The sequence below is a fragment of the Anas platyrhynchos genome, chromosome 4, assembly GCF_047663525.1.
Source record: "Anas platyrhynchos isolate ZD024472 breed Pekin duck chromosome 4, IASCAAS_PekinDuck_T2T, whole genome shotgun sequence".
Taxonomy (NCBI): domain Eukaryota; kingdom Metazoa; phylum Chordata; class Aves; order Anseriformes; family Anatidae; genus Anas; species Anas platyrhynchos.
Window position 1 is genome coordinate 66,854,013 of NC_092590.1, and position 20,436 is coordinate 66,874,448.

General features: G+C 35.5%; 1 protein-coding gene across 2 annotated transcripts in view; it reads left to right on the forward strand.

The window, feature by feature from the left end:
* STK32B (serine/threonine kinase 32B) overlaps positions 1-20,436 on the forward strand; it is a 173,445-nt gene that overhangs the window by 27,637 nt on the left and 125,372 nt on the right. For both annotated transcript variants that reach the window (XM_072037779.1, XM_027457399.3), the window contains exons 2-3: positions 2,875-2,930; positions 11,872-12,023. In XM_072037779.1, the coding sequence (XP_071893880.1) occupies positions 2,875-2,930; positions 11,872-12,023 (208 nt within the window). The remainder of the gene's footprint in view (positions 1-2,874; positions 2,931-11,871; positions 12,024-20,436) is intronic.

Sequence of the window (20,436 nt, forward strand, 5' to 3'; positions counted from 1 at the left end):
CAAGTGCAAAATTATCCCTTTCATTTTCCTTATGCAAAACATGCTGCAATCACTGTACTGTGATTTAAGATAAGGCTTATGATACAGTTAACTACAGAAAGAAAGTACTCTTTCTTCTTAATGAAGATTTGAAAATGTTACATCCCACTTTCTAACCATGTTAAATATAAAAACTGAGAAATTTGATCAATTGTTATAGTTATGTTTTTTAACCACTTATATGACTTACTAATAATCCATGGCCATATAACTAATTCATGGCCAAATGCATTGTTTAATCATTTCTTTCTTATGGAAGTCCAATTTATTATTAAATCCAATAACAAAAGAAGTTGCTCTACTTGTTCAGAGCAATAAGGACCACTAGAGAAATGCAGATAAACGGAATAGAAATTATAGGGACAACAAAAAATGTCCTTCTCATAGCTAATAATAAATGCTTTATTTCAGTTTCATAAAAAAAAAAAAAAAAAAAATCAAAATCAAAATGAAAAAATGAAATAATTTATCAAGCTGATATATTTCAAAACCAGCCAGGCTTCAGCTCAATAATATGGTCAGGTTCTACTGAAATGTGACTTGAATTAAAACCAGATAATTATAGACTGCATCACCGATTTTCCAGTTGTACGTGGGAGCTGGCCTTAACTGGATGCCTGCAAGGTAAAGGACAAAGTCAAAATAAGCTTTCTTTAATTAAAATTTTTGTTAAAACTTGGTAAGATGAACAGGAAACATCAGAGGCTTGAAAGCAGGGGAGTGACCTGAAGAACACCAGCTGGTGATGGAGGGAAAAGCTGCTGAATTTTCCACACTGAATAAGTGAATGAGATGAACATAATGTTTTGCATCTTTTCAATGTTGTGTTCAAGTCCTGTGAAAACTTAATGATCATCTTAAACACTGCAGTCATTACTTGGGAAGGATGACTTGTGGGAACAAGATTTAAGTTGACATGACTTTGTGGAAGGCATTATCCTAAACTGACCATCTTGCCTATCACACCAGTAATGACCAACAGAATCTACAAGACAGTATCACACTGCTAAAATCTTTGGGCTGGGAACAAACAAGCAAGTCATTTACAGAGAATCTTGCTTCTTTCAAACATCTGGATTACCCTAACTTTTACATGATTCAGCACAAAATTTGTTTTCCAGCAATAACAGCTTTATATAACAGCAATAATCCTTTGCAAAGTTATGCATTATTTATTTATTTATTTATTTTATTTTAGTAACCAAATCCTAAAACTGCTGTATTCACAATTAACATCTTTGCTCAAGATGAGAGTCATCTGCTTCCAGATCTGTTAGCTCTGGATTCGATTTAGTCTCCAGCAATTGCCAGGAAGATGGTTGCTATAGCTGCAGTAATGAAAGGGGTAACCATGTTTCCTTGAAGACAGTGTAAGCAAGCATAAATAAACAAATGTTTAAATATATTATGTGATATTAACAGTGTAAGTGAGATACCACTGCAAAAGGGAAAATAAGATTTTTGCCTCTTTCAGTGGCTTGATATACATCAACCTTATAACACTCTACTCATGATGTAGTTTGTATATACATTACATAATATACATATTACATATTACATATAATATATTACATATATACATTACATATTATATATTATAATATATATATTACATATTACATATATTATATAAGTGTATATATATATATTGATAAATATTTAACCTATTATTAGATTTATATGATTTTCTTCTTCATCATGATGTCAGTCATATTTTATTGTATTTGTTCATGTTACCACATTTTTACAGTGACAGTCTGTTTACATAATTTTGCTGATTAGTCTTACGGCAATAATAGGCATATAGTTGAAGGTACATGACCAAAACCAGGAGCATAGGAAAATTTTAAGAAAAAAAATCCTGTTAAGTTGCAGTGAACTTTGTCAACTCCAGTTCACTGAATTTAGCTTTAAGTGAGATTCTTTTTTGACAAATGACTGTAAAATCTGTATCACACATTGTCATGTTTGTGTTTCAATGACTCGAAATCAATTCTGTTCAGGATGTTGATGGACTTTTTTAACCACCAGACCTACCAATGAACCAGAGATTTGAAGGTCATGCTGTGTTCAGTCTCATACAACAGCAAACATAATGACATTTCTGAGAAATGAAATCTCTCGCTCACTCTCACAGCAAACCACTTCAATATTTAGGACAGAATCTGTCAGATTTTCATGAAATGGGAGTAAATCCATTCTACTGACAAGCTAAAATGAACATTTCCCAAACAAATGTATTATACATCTACAAAATACTCTAAAAATATTAGAATTAGGTACTGTATTAAGGTGGCAAAGTCTAGAGGGGATGATCCTACTATGAGCAAGCTTTCATCACTATAAAAGAATATGGGAATCACTGCACAGTGATTACTTGAAAAATACTATCCTTATATCGCTACATATTCTGTTAGCAGGTAGTATTTATTACTACCTATTACTAATTTATTATTCAATACCCACTTAAAAGATCTTGTTCTAAAAAACACTGGGCAGTTTTCTCTTATAGATGTAATTGTAACTTTGTCTTGTTATGGTTAAGACAGGTTAATTATCTTTTTTCTTGGTTAAAGCAGGGATATGTTTTTTTTGGAGATACTGGGCATTGGATGCATTGGGCCAACATGGACTGATGAATAAAATTAATTGAGCTTGTTTTAATGGAAACTTTTTATTAGCTATTAAATATATTTGGTGTTTTAAGGGTAGAAGGTAAATATCATGTGGTAAAATGACATTAATTGGAATCATTGTAATTTTTTTGTTATCTGATTTCTGATTCTGACTTAGCACTCTACAAACTGTACTCCTCTTCTCTCCTTTGTTTTGCAGTTAACTTTGACCATTTTCAAATATTGCGGGCTATTGGGAAGGGAAGTTTTGGAAAGGTAAGAATCAACTTATTTGTAGCAGTTAAAAATCTAATAGAGAATTCATTTGTGTTTTTCCATCCTTGATCAGGTTAAAGGAACACACGTTTGTAGTCTTTTACTTCTAAAGAACTTCTCATCACAACCATATTGACTCTCATTATTCATTAAACCATTCCTGTTGCAATGTATTCACCAAGCTAATTGATTAAAAAATGATTATAATAATTAAGCCTTTTCAACGGGGATTAGGAAAGTTTAGAAATCAGTCCCCAAGACAAGAATATACAAAAAAGTAAGAGCACACTACTCTTTTAGACAGTCCAACAGAGAGCTCTTGTTCTGAAATCTTTGGACTCATTCATGTCTCTAAAATAATTGAAATATTTTAAAGGCACTTTGTATAGATTCAACGTGCTTCAGACTCTATAAACTGACATACACTGTAATTATGATCATTGAGTAAATGTTTGTTTAATTCAATGGGCTTTTGCTGAAACAGAGAAGATAAATGGTTTGTTTACACACGAGTAGATGACCTTTCTTTGCTATAATAAAGACTATAACAAGGTTTTAAATTTTAATATGGGTAAATACAAGGCCATGCAGCCAGAGAAAATCATATTATAAAAACATTAGAAACCATTACTTGCAGGAATACATTTGGATATGAAATACAACTTCAGTTACTGATCAAGCAATATCTCTCTAGATCTTATTTTAAATGATTCTTCAATATATGCCAGATGAGTGCTAGTGAGATACTGTATTTACACATTAAACTCTTACATAGGATTTTGTTGGTTTATGGTCTTCCATGCATAAAAATTACTTCCAGTTTGCAGTAGGCTGAAATACTTTGTGAAGAACCTCATGGTCTTTCATGGCATGGTCCTTATCTGGTTCAGTATATTACAAGAGAAGCCCTCTCTGAAGTCAACAGGAGAATATACTGCTAGTGCAAAATAGAGGTTAAGAATCCTTTAAAAGTCAGGGCAGCTGGAGATTTGTGACTGTCTATTATCACAATACGCTGATGGAATATCATGTCAAACCAAATAGAGGTCCATTGCTAGATTGAAGTTAGATCAAGAATAAACTATTAAAGGTATATCTAAATCATGCTGGTCGTCACAAAGATCACTGCACCCATCTTTCCTTGAAGCTTTCCCATTCACACCTCTATTGTCTGTGCCTTCTCAAAGGGGCCCTCATCTTACCATGTCATGCAGAAAAATAATATAAGCCTACACACATTTTATAAGTTTATTGTTTGATGGTGACCCATTGTACTCCATAGAAACATTCATAAAATTTTCCTAAACGCTAAGACATTTCTAGAAACTTCTAATTTTCTAACAGGTTCATATGGCTGCAACGTCCTTGTGAACCTATTTAGATGATATGTGTGTGTGAGAATAGTTTCACTACCCTGAGAGAAAATGTTACTCATGAGTAAGGTCCCCTTTAAACTTGAATCCTTATTTTGTAGTTGTCAATGCAACAGAATAGTCCTTGGCATAACCGTCTTATTTTTCCCAAATGAATGCAAGTGTCTAACCAATCAGCTGATTTTTCCTTCTACAGACAGGGAAAGAAAGAAACACATTTCAAAATGACCTATTATACCACAGCCAAAAGCGCAACAGCAAATCAGTCACCTTTTCAAGTGTCTTTCTCACTGAGTCAGTCTTGCTTTTAACATTCATTTAGAAGCCTCTTTGCTGGCAACTTTTCCTATTAATGTCTTTCTGGAAGCACCTGGCAGCAGAAAATGTCAACAAACGATGCAAAATCTTTAATCTCTATTGACTTGTTTTTTACTGTTTGGGGTATATTGTGCTCTAGCATCCTACAACATGTAAAAAGCCATGTTTGGTATTACACTTTCCTTAAACTGCTTTATTCCTTTATGATTACTCTGTGGCCTTCTGTTTTCTGACAGCACTAGAATTTTTTAAAGTATGTTCTACTTTTTATTTTATTACTATTGGTACAATTACATTTTCTCTCTCAATATTTCACAGAGTCACAGAATGGTTTGGGTCAGAAGGGACATTAATGGTCACCTATTTCCAACGCCCCTGCCATGGGCAGGGACTCTTCCCACTAGACCAAGTGGTTCAAAGCCCCATCTAACCTGGCCTTGAACACTTCCAGAAATGGGGCTTCCGCAGCTTTTCTGGGCAACCTGTTCTGGTGCTTCACTGCTCTCTGAGTGAAGAATTTCTTCTGAAGATCTAATCTAAATCTACCCTCTTTTGGTTTAAAGCAATTATCTGTTGTCCTATCACTACATAGCCTTTTAAAAAGTCCCTCTTCAGCTTTCTTGTAGGCCTCCTTTAGGTACTGAAAGGTGACTATAAGGTCTTCCCAAAGCCTTCTCTTCTCCAGGTTGAATAACCACAACTCTCAGTCATTCTTCACAGGAGAGGTTCTCCAGCCCTCTGATCATCCTTGTGGCCCTCCTTTTGACTTTTTCCAACAGGTGCAAGTAATTTTTATGTTGGGTGCCCCACAGTTGAATGTAGTACCTCAGGTCATCCATGTCAGTGACAAAGATGTTGCTGGTATCATTACTGACCCCTGAGGAATGTCACTCATTACTGATCTCCACTTGGACATTGACCACAATTCTTTGAGTGAAACCATCCTGCTAATTCCTTACCTACCGAGTGGTCCGTCCCTCAAATCCATATCTCCAACCGAGTGGTCCATCCCTTAAACCCATGTCTCCAATTTAGAGAGAACGATATTGTGTGGGACGGTGTCAAATGCTTTGCACAAGCCCAGGCAAATGATGTCAGTTGCTCTTCCCCTATCCACCAGTGCTGTAACCCCATAATAGAAGACCACCAGATTTATCAGGCTCAATCAGCTCTTAGGTGAAGCCATGCTGGCTGTCATCAATTACTTCTTTATTTTCCATGTGCCTTAGTATAGTTTCCATGAGGATCTGCTTCATGATCTTGCCAGGCACAGAGGTGAGACTGACTGGTCTGTCATTTCCTTGGTCTTCCTTTTTTTACTTTTTAAAAATCGGGGTTATGTTTCCCCTCTTCCAGTCAGTGGGAAATTCACCAGACTGCCATGAGTTTCCTTTGCATCTATGGATGCATCTAACCTGGTCTCATGGACTTGCACACCTTCAGGTTCCTTAGAAGGTCTTGAACCTTGTCTTGTCTTACAGTGGGCGGTTCTTAAATATTTCTTAAATTACTGTGGTTGCTATAGCAACCTTGGGCCTCAACAGGATATTGCTGCAGTAGGTATCTGATATAGCAGAGATTCCATGCATTTCAGCTTTCATTTATGCACAGAGCTCAAGGTGATCCTCAGCACCTTCCCTCATTCATTAGGGGTGATTACTTCATCAGCTATTCTATATCCCTCCCGACTGGTTATAGAAAGCAACTTCCTTCCTTTACCTTTGGCATTTTCAATTCACAGTAGTAACATTTGCTATTGTAGAAATTCCTGGTCCATTTGGTATCAAATACTTTGTATTCCAAGAGCTTGCCTTTTCTGAGAAATGGTCTCCTGTTCTAAGCAACTGCCCTGGAACATGCTCTTTTCTTAAGGACGTTTAAATCAGTGCGGTATTCTACTCTGTAGCTTCTTCCCTAAGGAAGGTGAAGATACTTCACAGCAGTTGTGAAGAGCATAGGAAATGTGCATGGAGAGAAGAGATAAAAAGGAGCATGCTAATATCTGGAAACAAGCAGGCATGATTTTCTTAGTTTGGAAAGGGGTTCTTAAGAGCTCAGGTTGCACCCTAGTAAAAGAGATGATGAAGTTGAGCTCTGAGCCTGTGTAGCACCATCTCACACTGAGTGACATGCAAGCTATGGCAGGCTGATGTATGATCACTCACCAAAAACTATGTAACTATGTAATTCAGTAACTATGTAATTCAGTAACTATGATACTGAATAGGAATGAAATACAAGAATTATCATTGTTCTTTACCATGATAGTAACCATATAATTGGTTCTGCAGGCTTACTGCTGCAAAATAATTTGTATTCAGGTGAAACAAGTTTTAAGGGATGTTATAGTACCAATTTTCTTTAAGTTCTCTGTTCATGTGAGCAGGTATAGTGAACAATCTGACCTGCTTAAATTAAATTCAAATTATAATGTGAACATACAGACTCTTTTTCCTGTTTGTCTAAGATCATGAGACACAGGACTTAGGTTTGATTAATTTGGTGGTATAAAACAGTGACTTCCTTTGCTGAAGTAATTGAAATTGCAGTGGTGTAAAACAGATGGGAGCACAGAATCACGTCTGCACTGATCAAGTGTACTTTACTAAATAATATGCAAAGTATTTCAGAAAAAAAAAAAATCTGCTGCTATCCTTAAAGCAATATAATGCACTACTACAGAATATTAATATTGTTTGGCAGTGTAGCCACCTTTTTCTTTAGCTTGAGTTAATATGAAACGATACTAAGCAGATGCTTGGTCCCTTCTCCAGCTGTTATGCTTTGCTCAGGGGAATGTGGGAATGAATCTCCCTGTTTCAAGGGAATTCCCTAACAGTGTAAATCCAAACTTATGACATCCATTCTCCAGCTTCTTTGTGTATATCTTTCCAAGACTGCTTGTAGGCTGAGACTATGATCATTAATTTTTTAGAGTATCTGGGTAAGAAAAAATAAGGTGGCAATATTTCAAGCCCATACTTCATAGCAGTTTTGTCAATTCACAAACTCAGTGTGAAACATACAGCTGATTTCTATCTTGTAGTCCCCTATGTCTAGGTGAGTCTCTTCTGCCTATGCAGTGCCACAGTCCTCTCCTGGACTGTAATTACTCATGGCAGCTGTAGGTACCTCACTTGGTCTACTGACCTGACATCCACAAGGCATAAGTACGGAAGAAAGGCTGAGGTGGGTTCTCCAGCTGTTAGCCCTCCACCTACCAGAAATCCTGCACAGAGGATTTTTCTCTGGCTGCAGTTTTGCATCTCTCATGATTCATGACCTGTCATGAAACCATATTATATGGTAGTTTGAGAAGTTGAAGTACTGATATACCAAACTCAGGCAAAAAATGGCTTTATTGAAACTAAGTACTCCTGTTCTCTCTGGACTGAGCACATGACAGCTAGAAATCTTTTGAGGTTAATGAGAAAGAGAAGGGAAGAGCTTCCCTGAATCTGCCTATGGTTGCTCCTGTGTAGCAGTTTTCAGCCTGTGGCAGCAAACCAGTAGTAAATTCAGGCCCATAACAGCTTGTGTGATCTATTAATCTGTAAATCAGACTGGATCTGTATGTGCTCTATTTTTTTGCATGTGAAATCACAGGAAACCAGAGATGGTGGTTAGAAGTGGACCGTAGTATATTTTTCTTCTGAAAAGTGTAGTTTAGTCCTGCAGTCCTAACCTATGGGTTTTCTTCCTCTGGTTCTAAGGGTAAGTGGCTCTAATTCACACTGGTGAAATTTCTTTTAACTTGTTAGTTCTGAAAACAATTAATTTTTCCTTTCTGACAAATATATATATATATAAAACAAACAAACAAAAAGCCAACTCTGTGTTAACAGTTATGACATATAGCCCTTTTAGGAAAGGGAATATTTTTACATGAGACTTTTTAAAACTAAGGACCATTTGACTCCAAAGAAAATTAATGAGGATTTGTATTACATACATTTTGAGTTGCCTACATCCAAGCTAGTCATCTACAGTCACTTTAGACGGACATAAGAAGAGAAGACATCCTTCTAGAGGTGGTTTTCTGGATCTATTTAGACCCATACCTTAGGCAGAGATGGATGTGTCTGTCTATCCCTGCTGACTCTGAAGCTATACTGGGTTTGAAGTATCTCCTACAGAGACTGATGAAGCAGTGATATCAATTCAAGCAAGGCACAATCTGGGATCTGGTAAATGATATTCACAGAAAAATTGAAAGAGAATGTTTTCGTAATGTTGGCAAGACAGGCTTCTATGCTGATATGTGTAAATAAGACAACTCTGCTCAGACTTCCACAATAATGAGTCATCACAGAATTTGCTTGTTGAGGTGCCAGAGCACCTGTTTGTCCTTATTTTAAATAACTCCTTTGAAAATAATTTTAACCATAAACAAAACAACAACAAGAAAACAACATAAACGTTCCCCATTAAGACTGCACATAAGAGGAGAGCTGGAGGGTTATTCCTTTCTTTCCTGCAGCAGTGGTGTATTTTCAGCTCATTAACATCCTGCTCAGAAGGAGAGATGACAGCCAGCAGGTAAAATGTCAGGGAGGATCTTCACTACTATTCAACATTGACATAGCAATGTCAAACATTTTTCACAATAATATCAATGTGATCGTAGCTTGGATTTCCTTATTTCCAACAGAGCAAATTTATATATTAATGAAAATCCCGTTGATTCTGAAAATCGTAAAAGATCAGTATATATATACATTGCTAGAAAATGGTTGCTATGATTCTAGCAACAGAAAGCCTGATTTTACCTTGAATGTTTTCAGCTGTGATGAATACACTTGTCTTTACTGGAAGGTGAGAGAAATGAATACATTCTCGAGTCACACCAGTGTTTTAAAACTGAATCTATTTACATTACCTATTTAGGTGCTGTATATGATTCTAGATTAGCCCATTTGTGAAACTTGTCAATTCTCAGTTGACTAAAACCCCATTCTTAGTCTTCAATTGTTTAATGGAAATGCTTATCATGTAATGAAAGGAGAGACTTCCACAAACAGTTCAGTCTCAGCCAAGCTTCATATGAAAATCACACCATAAATTCATATAATTGAATGAAGTTCTAGACTTAGGTTCTGAGCCAAGATCTATAAACATAATATTTTATAATGTAGAAACATTATATTTTATAATGTGATTCACTAAATTGGAGTGTCCACATAATCTCGGACAGGATATCAGGAATTGCCACAATGAATTCTGCTTACCCTTTTTAAGAACCTTTGAAAGCTCGAACTACTCCTTTCCATCCCTCCATTTCAGTTCAGACCCACATATTGTCTCTTCCATAAAAAGACCAACGTTACTTCCCAATAGTTCCACAGCTTGGCTTCTTTCTATATCATTTTTAACATTTACTTATCTTAAGCACATCACAAACATTCAGACTTTCCTTAATAGTCCCAGGGAAGAAAATGAAACAAAATTTTGGTATTTACCATTGTGCAACATTGATGGGCTCAAGACAAAACACTGCCATCCATATTTTACTTAATTAGCAGAACACCTCCTGATCTAGGAGACATAGTTAAAAACTCCACTTAAGCACATCTTATCATTATATGTTTAAACTACTCTATTAACTCCTATCTTTGGAGTAGATTTGAGCTCAAGAACACACTTCCTGGAAAAAGAGTTGCAGAGAAATAATTGTGGTTCAGTTTCACTGAGACAATTCCTCTTGAAGGCACTGGAAAAAGGCAGAGCAAGTAAAATATGATGATTGTACATTCCTGGAACCTTCCCTCTATGATTAAGACAGAAGTGACGATGGAATACCTCTCTCTAGGCCCCTCATCCTAGTCCTGGTGGTTCATTACCAGGCATAGAGTTCAGATGACATCTTTTAAAGTCAGAGAGGAGGTTTCAGCTGTTGAAAATTGCCTCAGTTGTTCCAGATTATTTCTGAATTTTGAGTACCCCAAACCCTTTTTTTTGCTTTGTTTGTTTTGTTTGTTGGCACAGTGTTGTAATTTGATCTCTGAGCATTAATTTTAGGTAGGTATATGTATACCTACCTATGTGCATGTGTGTAGGTGTGTATGTACATATATAGTACATATATATATGTAATAATAATAGTGTCCATACCAAATAAATTCTTCATAATCTTGAACTTAGGCACCACAGAGCTATGATATTGAAACCAGATGCTTTCAGTGCATAGCCTATATATACCCTGATGATGAAAAATTCTGATTAGAGCCTAGGCTCTATCAGCAATAGAAATGTTGCACCAAAATAAATGTTTCTGCTAATATTTTATTGGCTGTCAAGACACACTGGATCTGTCAGTTTAAAAAGCCCTGATCAATTAATGGGAAAGGTCTTCAGAGTAACATCTGTTGGAGAAGTAGTTTTCTGTGTGTGTGCATGTAGAGTTTTTATGAAGAGAAGATTCACACCACCTTTGGGGATGAGATGTACATCTATAACATGTTTCTGTGTTGACAAAAATCATATTTAAAATGATGGTTCTTAGATGTGGTGCAAGTTACAGTCTCCAGCTTTCTTCACAAGGAAAGCTACCACAATGACAAATGAAAATACGTAAATAAAAATAAATAAAAATCCAGGCATGTTACATGGGTAATCTTAAGATTTTTGTGCTGCATTTACAAAATTTTTTGGCTTTTGTCAAAAAAGGTAAACAAAATTAAATCAAAGAAATTCACTGTTAGATACTAAGTCATTGCAATTTTGACTTCAAAAATAACATGATGAACCACTGTATGAAAAAAATCATTTAAATAATAATGAGGGAGAATAATTTTGATACTAAGATTAAATATTGAGCCTTCTGAACATAGGTTACATTTATGATGCAATAATCACAATGGGGGTACCAACCAGTAGGAATGAGGACAGTAATTGTGCATTTTCATAAGCAGGAGGCAATAATTTCTGTGACTAACAAAATAGACAGTGATTCAAGCAATTCAAAAGTATATTACTCCTAGAATAAATTCTGGAAATTATGGTGCCACTTTTTTGGGTTTCTCATTCTGTAAGGACATCTGTTCTTTTGTTAATTCATTAATTGAAGTCTAATCCTGCTTAGCTATAACATGAACTTTCCAAAGTATTTCTTTGGTTGTTGTATTCAGATCTCCTTAGAATCTTGAAAAAAAAAATGTGAAAATATATATATATATATTTTTTTTCCAAAGTCACAACTGAATTTCCTTTTGTAGGTGTCAAACTTTGTCTTTTTCTTTGCTGTCAATTAGGTGTGCATTGTACAGAAGAGAGACACCAAGAAAATGTATGCCATGAAATACATGAATAAACAGAAATGTATTGAGAGAGATGAAGTTCGAAATGTTTTTCGGGAGCTACAGATAATGCAAGGCCTGGAGCATCCCTTCCTAGTCAATCTGTGGTAAGAAAATCTGAAATTCTTTCAAGGGTCTCTTGTTTGCTCCTTATTGCTGAATCAGTTCAGGCTATGGAAGGTTGGAAAATAGAAAAGTATGAAAAAAAATATTGGTAACCTCTTTTTTAAGGTATTTTTTTTTTTTTAAGAGCTTTTTATTTTTCATGAATACTTAAAAAGTGCCCTTTTACATTGGAATATTTAAACATCACATTCACCTTTGTATTTCTAGTGTGTTTTCTCTTCATGTTGTTACAGTAGCACATGGTGTACACTGTAGTTCTGTCCAGCTTCATCATTTCTTTTTGAAAAAGAAATGTTTAAACAACTGTTATAAGGTTGTGAAATATAAAAAACAACTATTCCATTAAAAATGTTTTGAGTCAATTCACAGAAAATTTGAAATTCAACTACTGTTTTAAAAACGGGTGACCTGGAACAACAGAAAAGCATCTTTTCAGCACCTGGAATTTTTCCTATCTTCCCTATAATAACCACTGAAAACCTCATTCACATATGAGTATGAGAAAATGTCGGTCAAGTAATGAGTAGTTTCAGCTACACCACCAACTTAAAATATTTGATGTTTTTTATGTAGTGACAGTTATAATGGGATGCAGACTTTTCCTCTCTTATCTAAAAATGATCTATATAATTAAAAAAAAAAAAAGTATACATAGGATACATAAATCACGATGATATGATTTTTTCCAGTTTGTGAATAGCTTGATTGGCTGTAGATGGTCAGAGTGCATACGGTTTTGTGAGTTTTAGCTATCATGCTGGAGGTCATTGTTTTTTGCTCTTACTTTACTTTACTGTACAAGTGAGCAATTTCTTGTAGACATCTTAGTGCTTTTCAAGAGCTAAAAGCCAAATGATTTCCTTACTTTTGGGAGCATAGTTTTAGTATAATTGCACCCACTTATACCAGCAGAGAATTTGATCCCAAAAGTCATTTGAAAAGGTCCTAATCATATACGTATGTCTCAAGTGCTCTACTCTTGACATGGATGATCATACTTGAGCTAACCTAATGTCTTGTTGGAAGGTTAAAGAAAAATTGCACACATTGTAAGTGTAATACAAAATTTTCCAAGGTTCCAGCAATATATACTCTAGGGATTTCATCACCAAAATAGTGGTATCTCTGATCTTAAGAGCCTGTGGAATTTTCTTTCATGTGTTTGAATAATGTATTTTGAACCCATGAAAACTTCTGTTCTTTAACGAGACAGATCAAAGATTTCCACTGTTTACCTAAACACTGTGCAGAAACAGAAAAACATTGATGTGATTGACAAGATACTTCAGTAAGCATAATGATGCTGAAGAATTAAATATTGAATATTTATTGTGAAACAAAAATACGCTATATTACAATTACAGAATTAAAATCAGCTAACAAACTTTCATTCTTCCTATTTTCATGCCAAAGATTAAACATGGAATAGACAGTGGTTTAAAATGTGTTTAATGTAATGATGATTTTTGTTTCAAATAATTAATTTATTCTTCTCATGCTTCTGAGATATTGTCACAAGATCTCAAGACTCAAATGTTATACTATATGTTTACATGAGAAAAGTAGAAAATGAAAGATAACTCCAGAATTAACAAAAAATTTCAGGCAAAAAGGACACTATTCAAAATATACCAGTGCATGAACAGTGTTCCACATTCAGTGTCTCTAGCAATGCTTATAGCTGACCAGTCTGTCTGGGGTACTTATTTGGGAAAATTACAAGATTTTTCTTTGAAGAGAAGGCACAGAAGAATCCTGCCCACCCTGTCAGATCATGTAATAAGGGACAGGACACCTGCCACAGATAGGGCCTGTAATTCATCACCTGCATTAACTCTTGACACATCGCCAAGGTTATTTTTCAAGCTTATGATATGAGAGAAGATAATATGTAATAGCCTGAAGACTTACATCTAGATCTAAAAGCACTAGCCACATTCAATGGGTAGTCCTGTGAAGACATGCAATTGACTTGTACAATCTTATGTTTATGTACAATCTTTATGTTTATGACTTGTACAATCTTATCCTTATGGCTAAAACATGATCTTGCAAGGTACTTCTAACCTAGTAGGGAAAACAGCATCTGGGAGCATTTCTGAGCACTGCCTGGTGCAGCTGGACCAACCCTCGGCATGCACATCTCCCATGTGAGCCAGCCATTTCCCAAAGAAGCTCTTGGGATAGTTCCAGAGTCACACTGTTCCAGTGATCACCCTGGTGTGGCTGGCACAGCAGTAGGGACTTAGCAGAGGCAGAAGTTCTCTGCCATCTGGTCTGAAATGCTCCCCAGCATGTTTAGTCTACTATAACCAGAGCAGCTAAGCTATAGGATACCCTACCCTAGGGATCTCTCTCCGTTCTTCCTACTGAAAGTGGACAACTATGTGGTCAAACCCCAGATATGTGTGACATTGATGATTGAGGGACTTGGACATGCACAATTAGAGCTGTAGAAAATTAACCAGAAACAATATTATTGACAAATACATAATATTTTCAGCTGAAGTGTTCACCTCAAACACTAATCATTCAAATTTCCAGCAAATTTCCAAGCCTTGACTCCAGAGTGAGCTACCAAACCACTTGAGAGCCTATATTACACCAAAGGAAATTTTTGAAACCAAGCCTCCCCAGAATTAATCTTGTCTACCCCAAATAGCTTTTTCTTTTTACTAAGACCATAATATGATTCTATAATTAGCCTTGCACAATCATAAAATAGCTTCTGATATATTTCTGGAGTGACTCCTCTTGCAGACGACAGTCACATAATCCCAACCTTCAAATGCTCTATCTCAACTTTTGCCTGAGTTTCAAGATATTCTACACCTTGTCTTCAAATAATGGCTTTTGTTGTTGAACTACCAGGGCAAAACACAAAAATCACAACTGACCCATTAATACCAGTCACACTTGTTTTAACAGTTCAAAGCCATATGAAGCTATTAAATATATTAATCATGTTGCATTTATTTAATAATTGGAACTGTTTTGTGTATTTACTAGAATGAAAATTGGAGCACTTCAAGTACAAATGGCATATTCCTTAAATATATTTTATGCGTTCCCAGCAATAATCTCTTAAAATAATAGCATTTTCATTGATTATGAATTAGCAGCCTGTTTAATGTATTTTCACTTGCAGTCTAGATACAATAATAATTTGCATCCAATCTGCTTACATTGTATCTATAACGTATATTAGTGGTGCACAGCTTTTCAAAAATGTTTAAATCATAGTGTATATGTTTTTTGCATTAAATTTTCACTGGATGAAGACCAAAACCAGCCTTAGGAACTGTAGTAGAGTTTGTACAAAATACTTTGTGTGCTTATAGTTAAACAGTTTTTTTTTTAGTCTATGGAAAAAACAAACAAACAAACAAACAAACAAAAAACCAAATAAACCAAACAAAACAAACAAACAAAAAAACCAACACACAACCAACCAACCAAACAGGAATCTGGTTGCCCAGGCTGAGCAGAACCTAGGGCCTGTGTCTCCTGCTTTCCAGGAGTGATGGTAGTGCCAACAGCATTTTTCTGATATAAATATATCTTATTTGCCCCCTTGCCATCTTTTATCTGGAAGGGATGATGAAGAAATAGGGAATTTATTATCAAAATACTTGCAATTTTTACAAAGTATCATTTTCTATAAGACTTCAGTATCATCAGATTTTTTTTTTAATTTTATGATTCCTATAAAATTAAAAAAAATAACATATATAATACATAAGAAATTTTATAAAATGTCAAATCCTCAAATTCATACTGAAAAACATAGTTGGAGAAAATTCCACTGTTGGTAATTTTTCTTGAGTTTGTGGGACTTTTACCAGAACTGCTGATTTTCAAATGGTAATCATCCAACATTTCAAGATATAGAATAAAATGAATATAGCATTAAATCTCAAAACAGTTCCTTGAACCAAAGGGAATACTAAGTAATCACACTGATCTTTCATTGAGGAATTGCATCATGGAAGAGAAAAGTTGGCAACTCAAGAAACAAACATGAAGACAAGAAAGCCCTGTAGTTATAAATTTATAACTGCACAAAGAGGTAATGAGACATAGAATCAGTTAAATCCTTCTGTGAAGAAAGAGAAGAGGAAAGAATTTAAAACTTCTGTAGTGGGTAATCTGTTAATATCCATCTGTAACCCCAGTATATACCAGAATACAGAACAGCTAATATAAAACAAGGTTAGCATCTTGACTCCAAAAGTTCTCTATTAAAAAGCTTTTTGAGGCTCATGCATCTTCTCTGAGCTTTATTAAATTTAACTTCACAGTCTGAACTTATAAATCATATTATTTGAAGTATGAACTGTCTTTTATAACATCTGACACAGAAAAGAATCATTCTTCTGTAAATGTCCGTAATAGCTTGGAGGATAACTGTTTTTCAGGAAGGGCTTGGGATAGATTTATAACCTTCATTTTAGAAATGAAATTGAATAAATGCTTAAAGATATGTGAGCCTTGTACCCAGTTTTATCACTGTTAGAGGCATTTCTGGTAATAGAGATTTCTTCTTAAAATGAAAAGCAGTCCTGTTTTTTATCAGACCCTTTGTATGTTATGTGTATTTTGAACATAGATGAATGAGCTGTGGAAATGTCAGCCCCTAACACAGTCCCATCTGGGACTACAACATGCTCCTCCAGGATCTAGCATTTTATCCTGTGTTTATCCTTCCCCAAATATCTGAACGTCCCTAGAGCAAGATACGTAGCATTTCTGAAAGGATCCATATTTTAAATATCTTTCTCACACCATGCATTAGGACTGAGCCAAGATCCAAGTTACTCCTTATCTACCAATGTGGTTGTCACTTGGCACTAGTTTCAAACATGAGTAGATACACTGGCTACTTTGCAAATAATACAGTTTAGCACAAAAAAAAAAAAATGTTTTTGACAACAGCAACAATAAAAAGCTATCAACATGCTTTTCTTTTTTTTTTTTTCTTTTTTTTTTTTTTTTTTTTTCCTGATGATTTGGATCAGAAAAATATGTTTTGTGGAGTGTTCCTCAAAACTTCTGGAACATTATAGTGATCTTATTTTTTGTTCTTTATTTTATTTATTTATTTATTTATTTATTTTTTGTTAGCTTAAAGCTGTTATGTCCTTTTTTTAAATTGTTAGAACATTTTCAAAGGCAGCAGAGGGAGACAAATGAGGATTTACTTTTGCTAGCTTGCAGGTCATTTCCTAGTATAGCCAGAACAATATACTTGATATATTTAACAACCCATAAAGAAGTGTTAACTGCATTCACAGAGTGGCTCTATATTTTGAAGTATTTTTCTTTCTACTCATCAGTTTCTGGAAAATGCATGTATTTTGTAAGATAGACCTATAAGGGTATATTACTCCTACCAGCTACAGTAAGACTAAGTTTCGAACACAGTGAAAAATGGAAGTAAAGAACACATCATAGTAGAAATGTTTATGGATATGTGAATTTACATAATACTCCAATCAATCTTCAAAATAAAATGAAAAAAATAATAAAGGTAAAAGAAGGAAGGAAAAAAGAGATGGAGAGAAGAAATTGTCTATTCAGTCTCAAGTGCTGGATGGATAATGTACAGACATGTACAAATATCACTTCCCTGCGAAAGTGCTGTCTCTAGATTAGACAGGAAGGAACAGCATCATGGACTGCCCCATAACACAGCTTTTCTCCTCAGACTGGAATAAGAAATGTGTGTGAACCTACAAACCCAGAGAGGCAAGCACACCTGGTCAAACATCCTGCTGCTGGCTGGAGCTGTAAAGAACTCATACAGGTGTACCAGTTACCTATTGGAGACCTGGAGCACCAACCATAGGTGGTTCAGTTCAGTTCTAGGTGAGTTTCCTTAGTGGCTGCACTGTTGCGGCTGTGAGACTTGCCCTGATTTAGCAGATCTAATCTAAAGAGAAAATATTTTATAAGACATGGAAAAATTATTTTCTGAGATCTAATATGGCCAGCTTTCTGAGCTTCATGAGTCTCCAATCCAAAGGCTATGAGTAAAAGCCATGATCTAACATAAAAATGATTTAATATTTTTGGAAGGGAGTGAGGGCTTGTGGTCATTCCTGTTAGGGCTCTATGCTGGGTTTGCAACTAGCCTGACAGCCTCTGCAAGGTATAGCGTGCTGCTGAAAATGAAAGTCAGTCCATAATGATATCTGTCCTTCTAAAGTATATGGTGGATCCCCAAAAGGTCATGAAACAACAGATCCTGACAAAAAATCAGTCTTTCTGGAGAGTAATGAGGGTGTCTAATGCTCTTAGTTTTCTTTTGGTTATACTCAGCTCCTCTAAGCTTATTCCATGTGGCTAATTTTTTTGAATGTACTCCTGCAGATGAGAGCTGGGGCATGAGCCTTCCCAGGAAAACCCCAGATGCAGCCAGAGACTGCTCCCAGTAGGCAGCTTGCATGCCATCAGCCTGTATTGGAAACTGATTGTTCAACACAGGCACAAGCTTTTTTGTACCATTTGGTCACAGTTCTGGAGAACAGTCACAGACATCTTATACAACATGTGTTTCTTACTTCTTTTGTGAATTTAGCAGAGGTCATGAACCCCAGGTCACATAATTCTAGGTCATTCTAGATATCTGATGGGCTCCAAGATTCCATTCTAGGCAAGAAGATCCTGAAAATCAATGGAGAAAGGTATATTTAGAATATGTCTTGCACAGACATTAGATGTGTGAAATCCTTTCACTGTAGAAGTATTTTCCTCAAAAAGCTAGATCAATTCACCACTGAATAAATATAAATCTGGAATAGGTAAAGATATAGAAATCTTAGATATAACACTGGAAAAAAAAAAATCTGTTCTCCAGAGCCTGGTAAAAGATAACAATGGAGGAAAAAGGGCTGTGAAAGGTGACAAGGCAGCAGGAAGGGTAGGCTAATTGGAAGAAGAGAATACAGGAAAGATTTGTCTTCAGTCTTCTAAATATTCAGGATATTATTTCTGGCTGTGAAAAGTATATTGGACTCAGCACTGCCAATTGGTAACCTTTGAATTCTTGTGCTAAATAAGAGCATTAGCTGCATGACCCAACAATTCTTCATTTTGTGCTGATTTTAACACCCTAAGATACTAACTGCCAGTATTGGAATTCTGTCTTGAGTCTACCTATATTGAATTTTGTTCTACTGACTAATTATTTCCTGTGAGAAATTACTGCCACCTTGAAATATGTATTTTTGGAATTATTTTAATTCTTTCCTCCTCAAAGCATGTTGGAATTGGTCTTTGTCATGGTTTAAGATTTGATCTTTTTTGCTTTAAAAAGTACTGCAACAGGTATTTCACATCATTTATGTCTTGTTGCATTCTGGGACTATTCTTAAGAGCATGTTTTCTGCATCAATCTTACTGAGACAAAGACTTTATTTACTGACCCATAATAAACTTTTCTCATGCAAAACTTTCACTGCAAGAGGAATTTTATTATAAACACTGGTAAATTTCAAGCTGCTGAGATAAATAATCCCTTTAAGAGTGTTCAGTTTTGGTCAAGTTCCTCTTATGAATTCAGAATTATTGCCTCAATCTGACTTCACAGAGAAAGTTGTTCCATATCCATATGCAGAACCTCATGAATATGGGGTTAGCCTGGTCTCTGTGCTGGGTCTGTGGTACACAGAGTCACAGTAATCATTCTCTTGATTCTGAAGCAGAGCTCCAGTGCTGGGGAGTGGGTATTCTCAGGAGACCTTGCTGGAGAGCAGGATTGCAGCACTCTCAGCCTAATGAGGTGGGAAAGACAGCCCTGAAGACATTGCTTCAGACTCCTCAATTGCCAATTTAGGGTAGCAGTGCTTTTTTTTTTTTTTTCTTTTTTTCTTTTTCTTATCTCTCTTTGCTTTAAAGGTTACGAATGCTAAACATCTAGAGTGTGTAATTAAACTGACAACCAAGGTCCTATAGGAAAAGCGGTTCTCGTAATCAGTGCCAGAGTAATGAGTTCATCATGCACAACTACTATTTTCAGGCAGGTACAAGTGATTCTTACCTATGCTCTGGAAACAAGGACCACAATTAGCCTGTAGTAAAAGCTCTGCTAGAGGAAGACTATACAAGATGCAGCTCAGCACTGCGTTAACAAAGACTTGCAATTGCGGAATAGTTGTCAGATTGCAATACTGTCTTGCATGTATTTGTAAAATAGTTCATAAATAGACATCCAGAGAGTGAATGCAAAGTAGGTGATCATTAGAGAATGAAAATAAGTGCCTAATAGTTGCACTGCAAAATACTGATACTGAACAGATGCTACAGATATACACAGAATCTCCAAGAATAATTTTATCCTTTTTTGACTATAAGTGGTGTAATATGGCTTTGAAATTATTCCTAGTAGTTTAT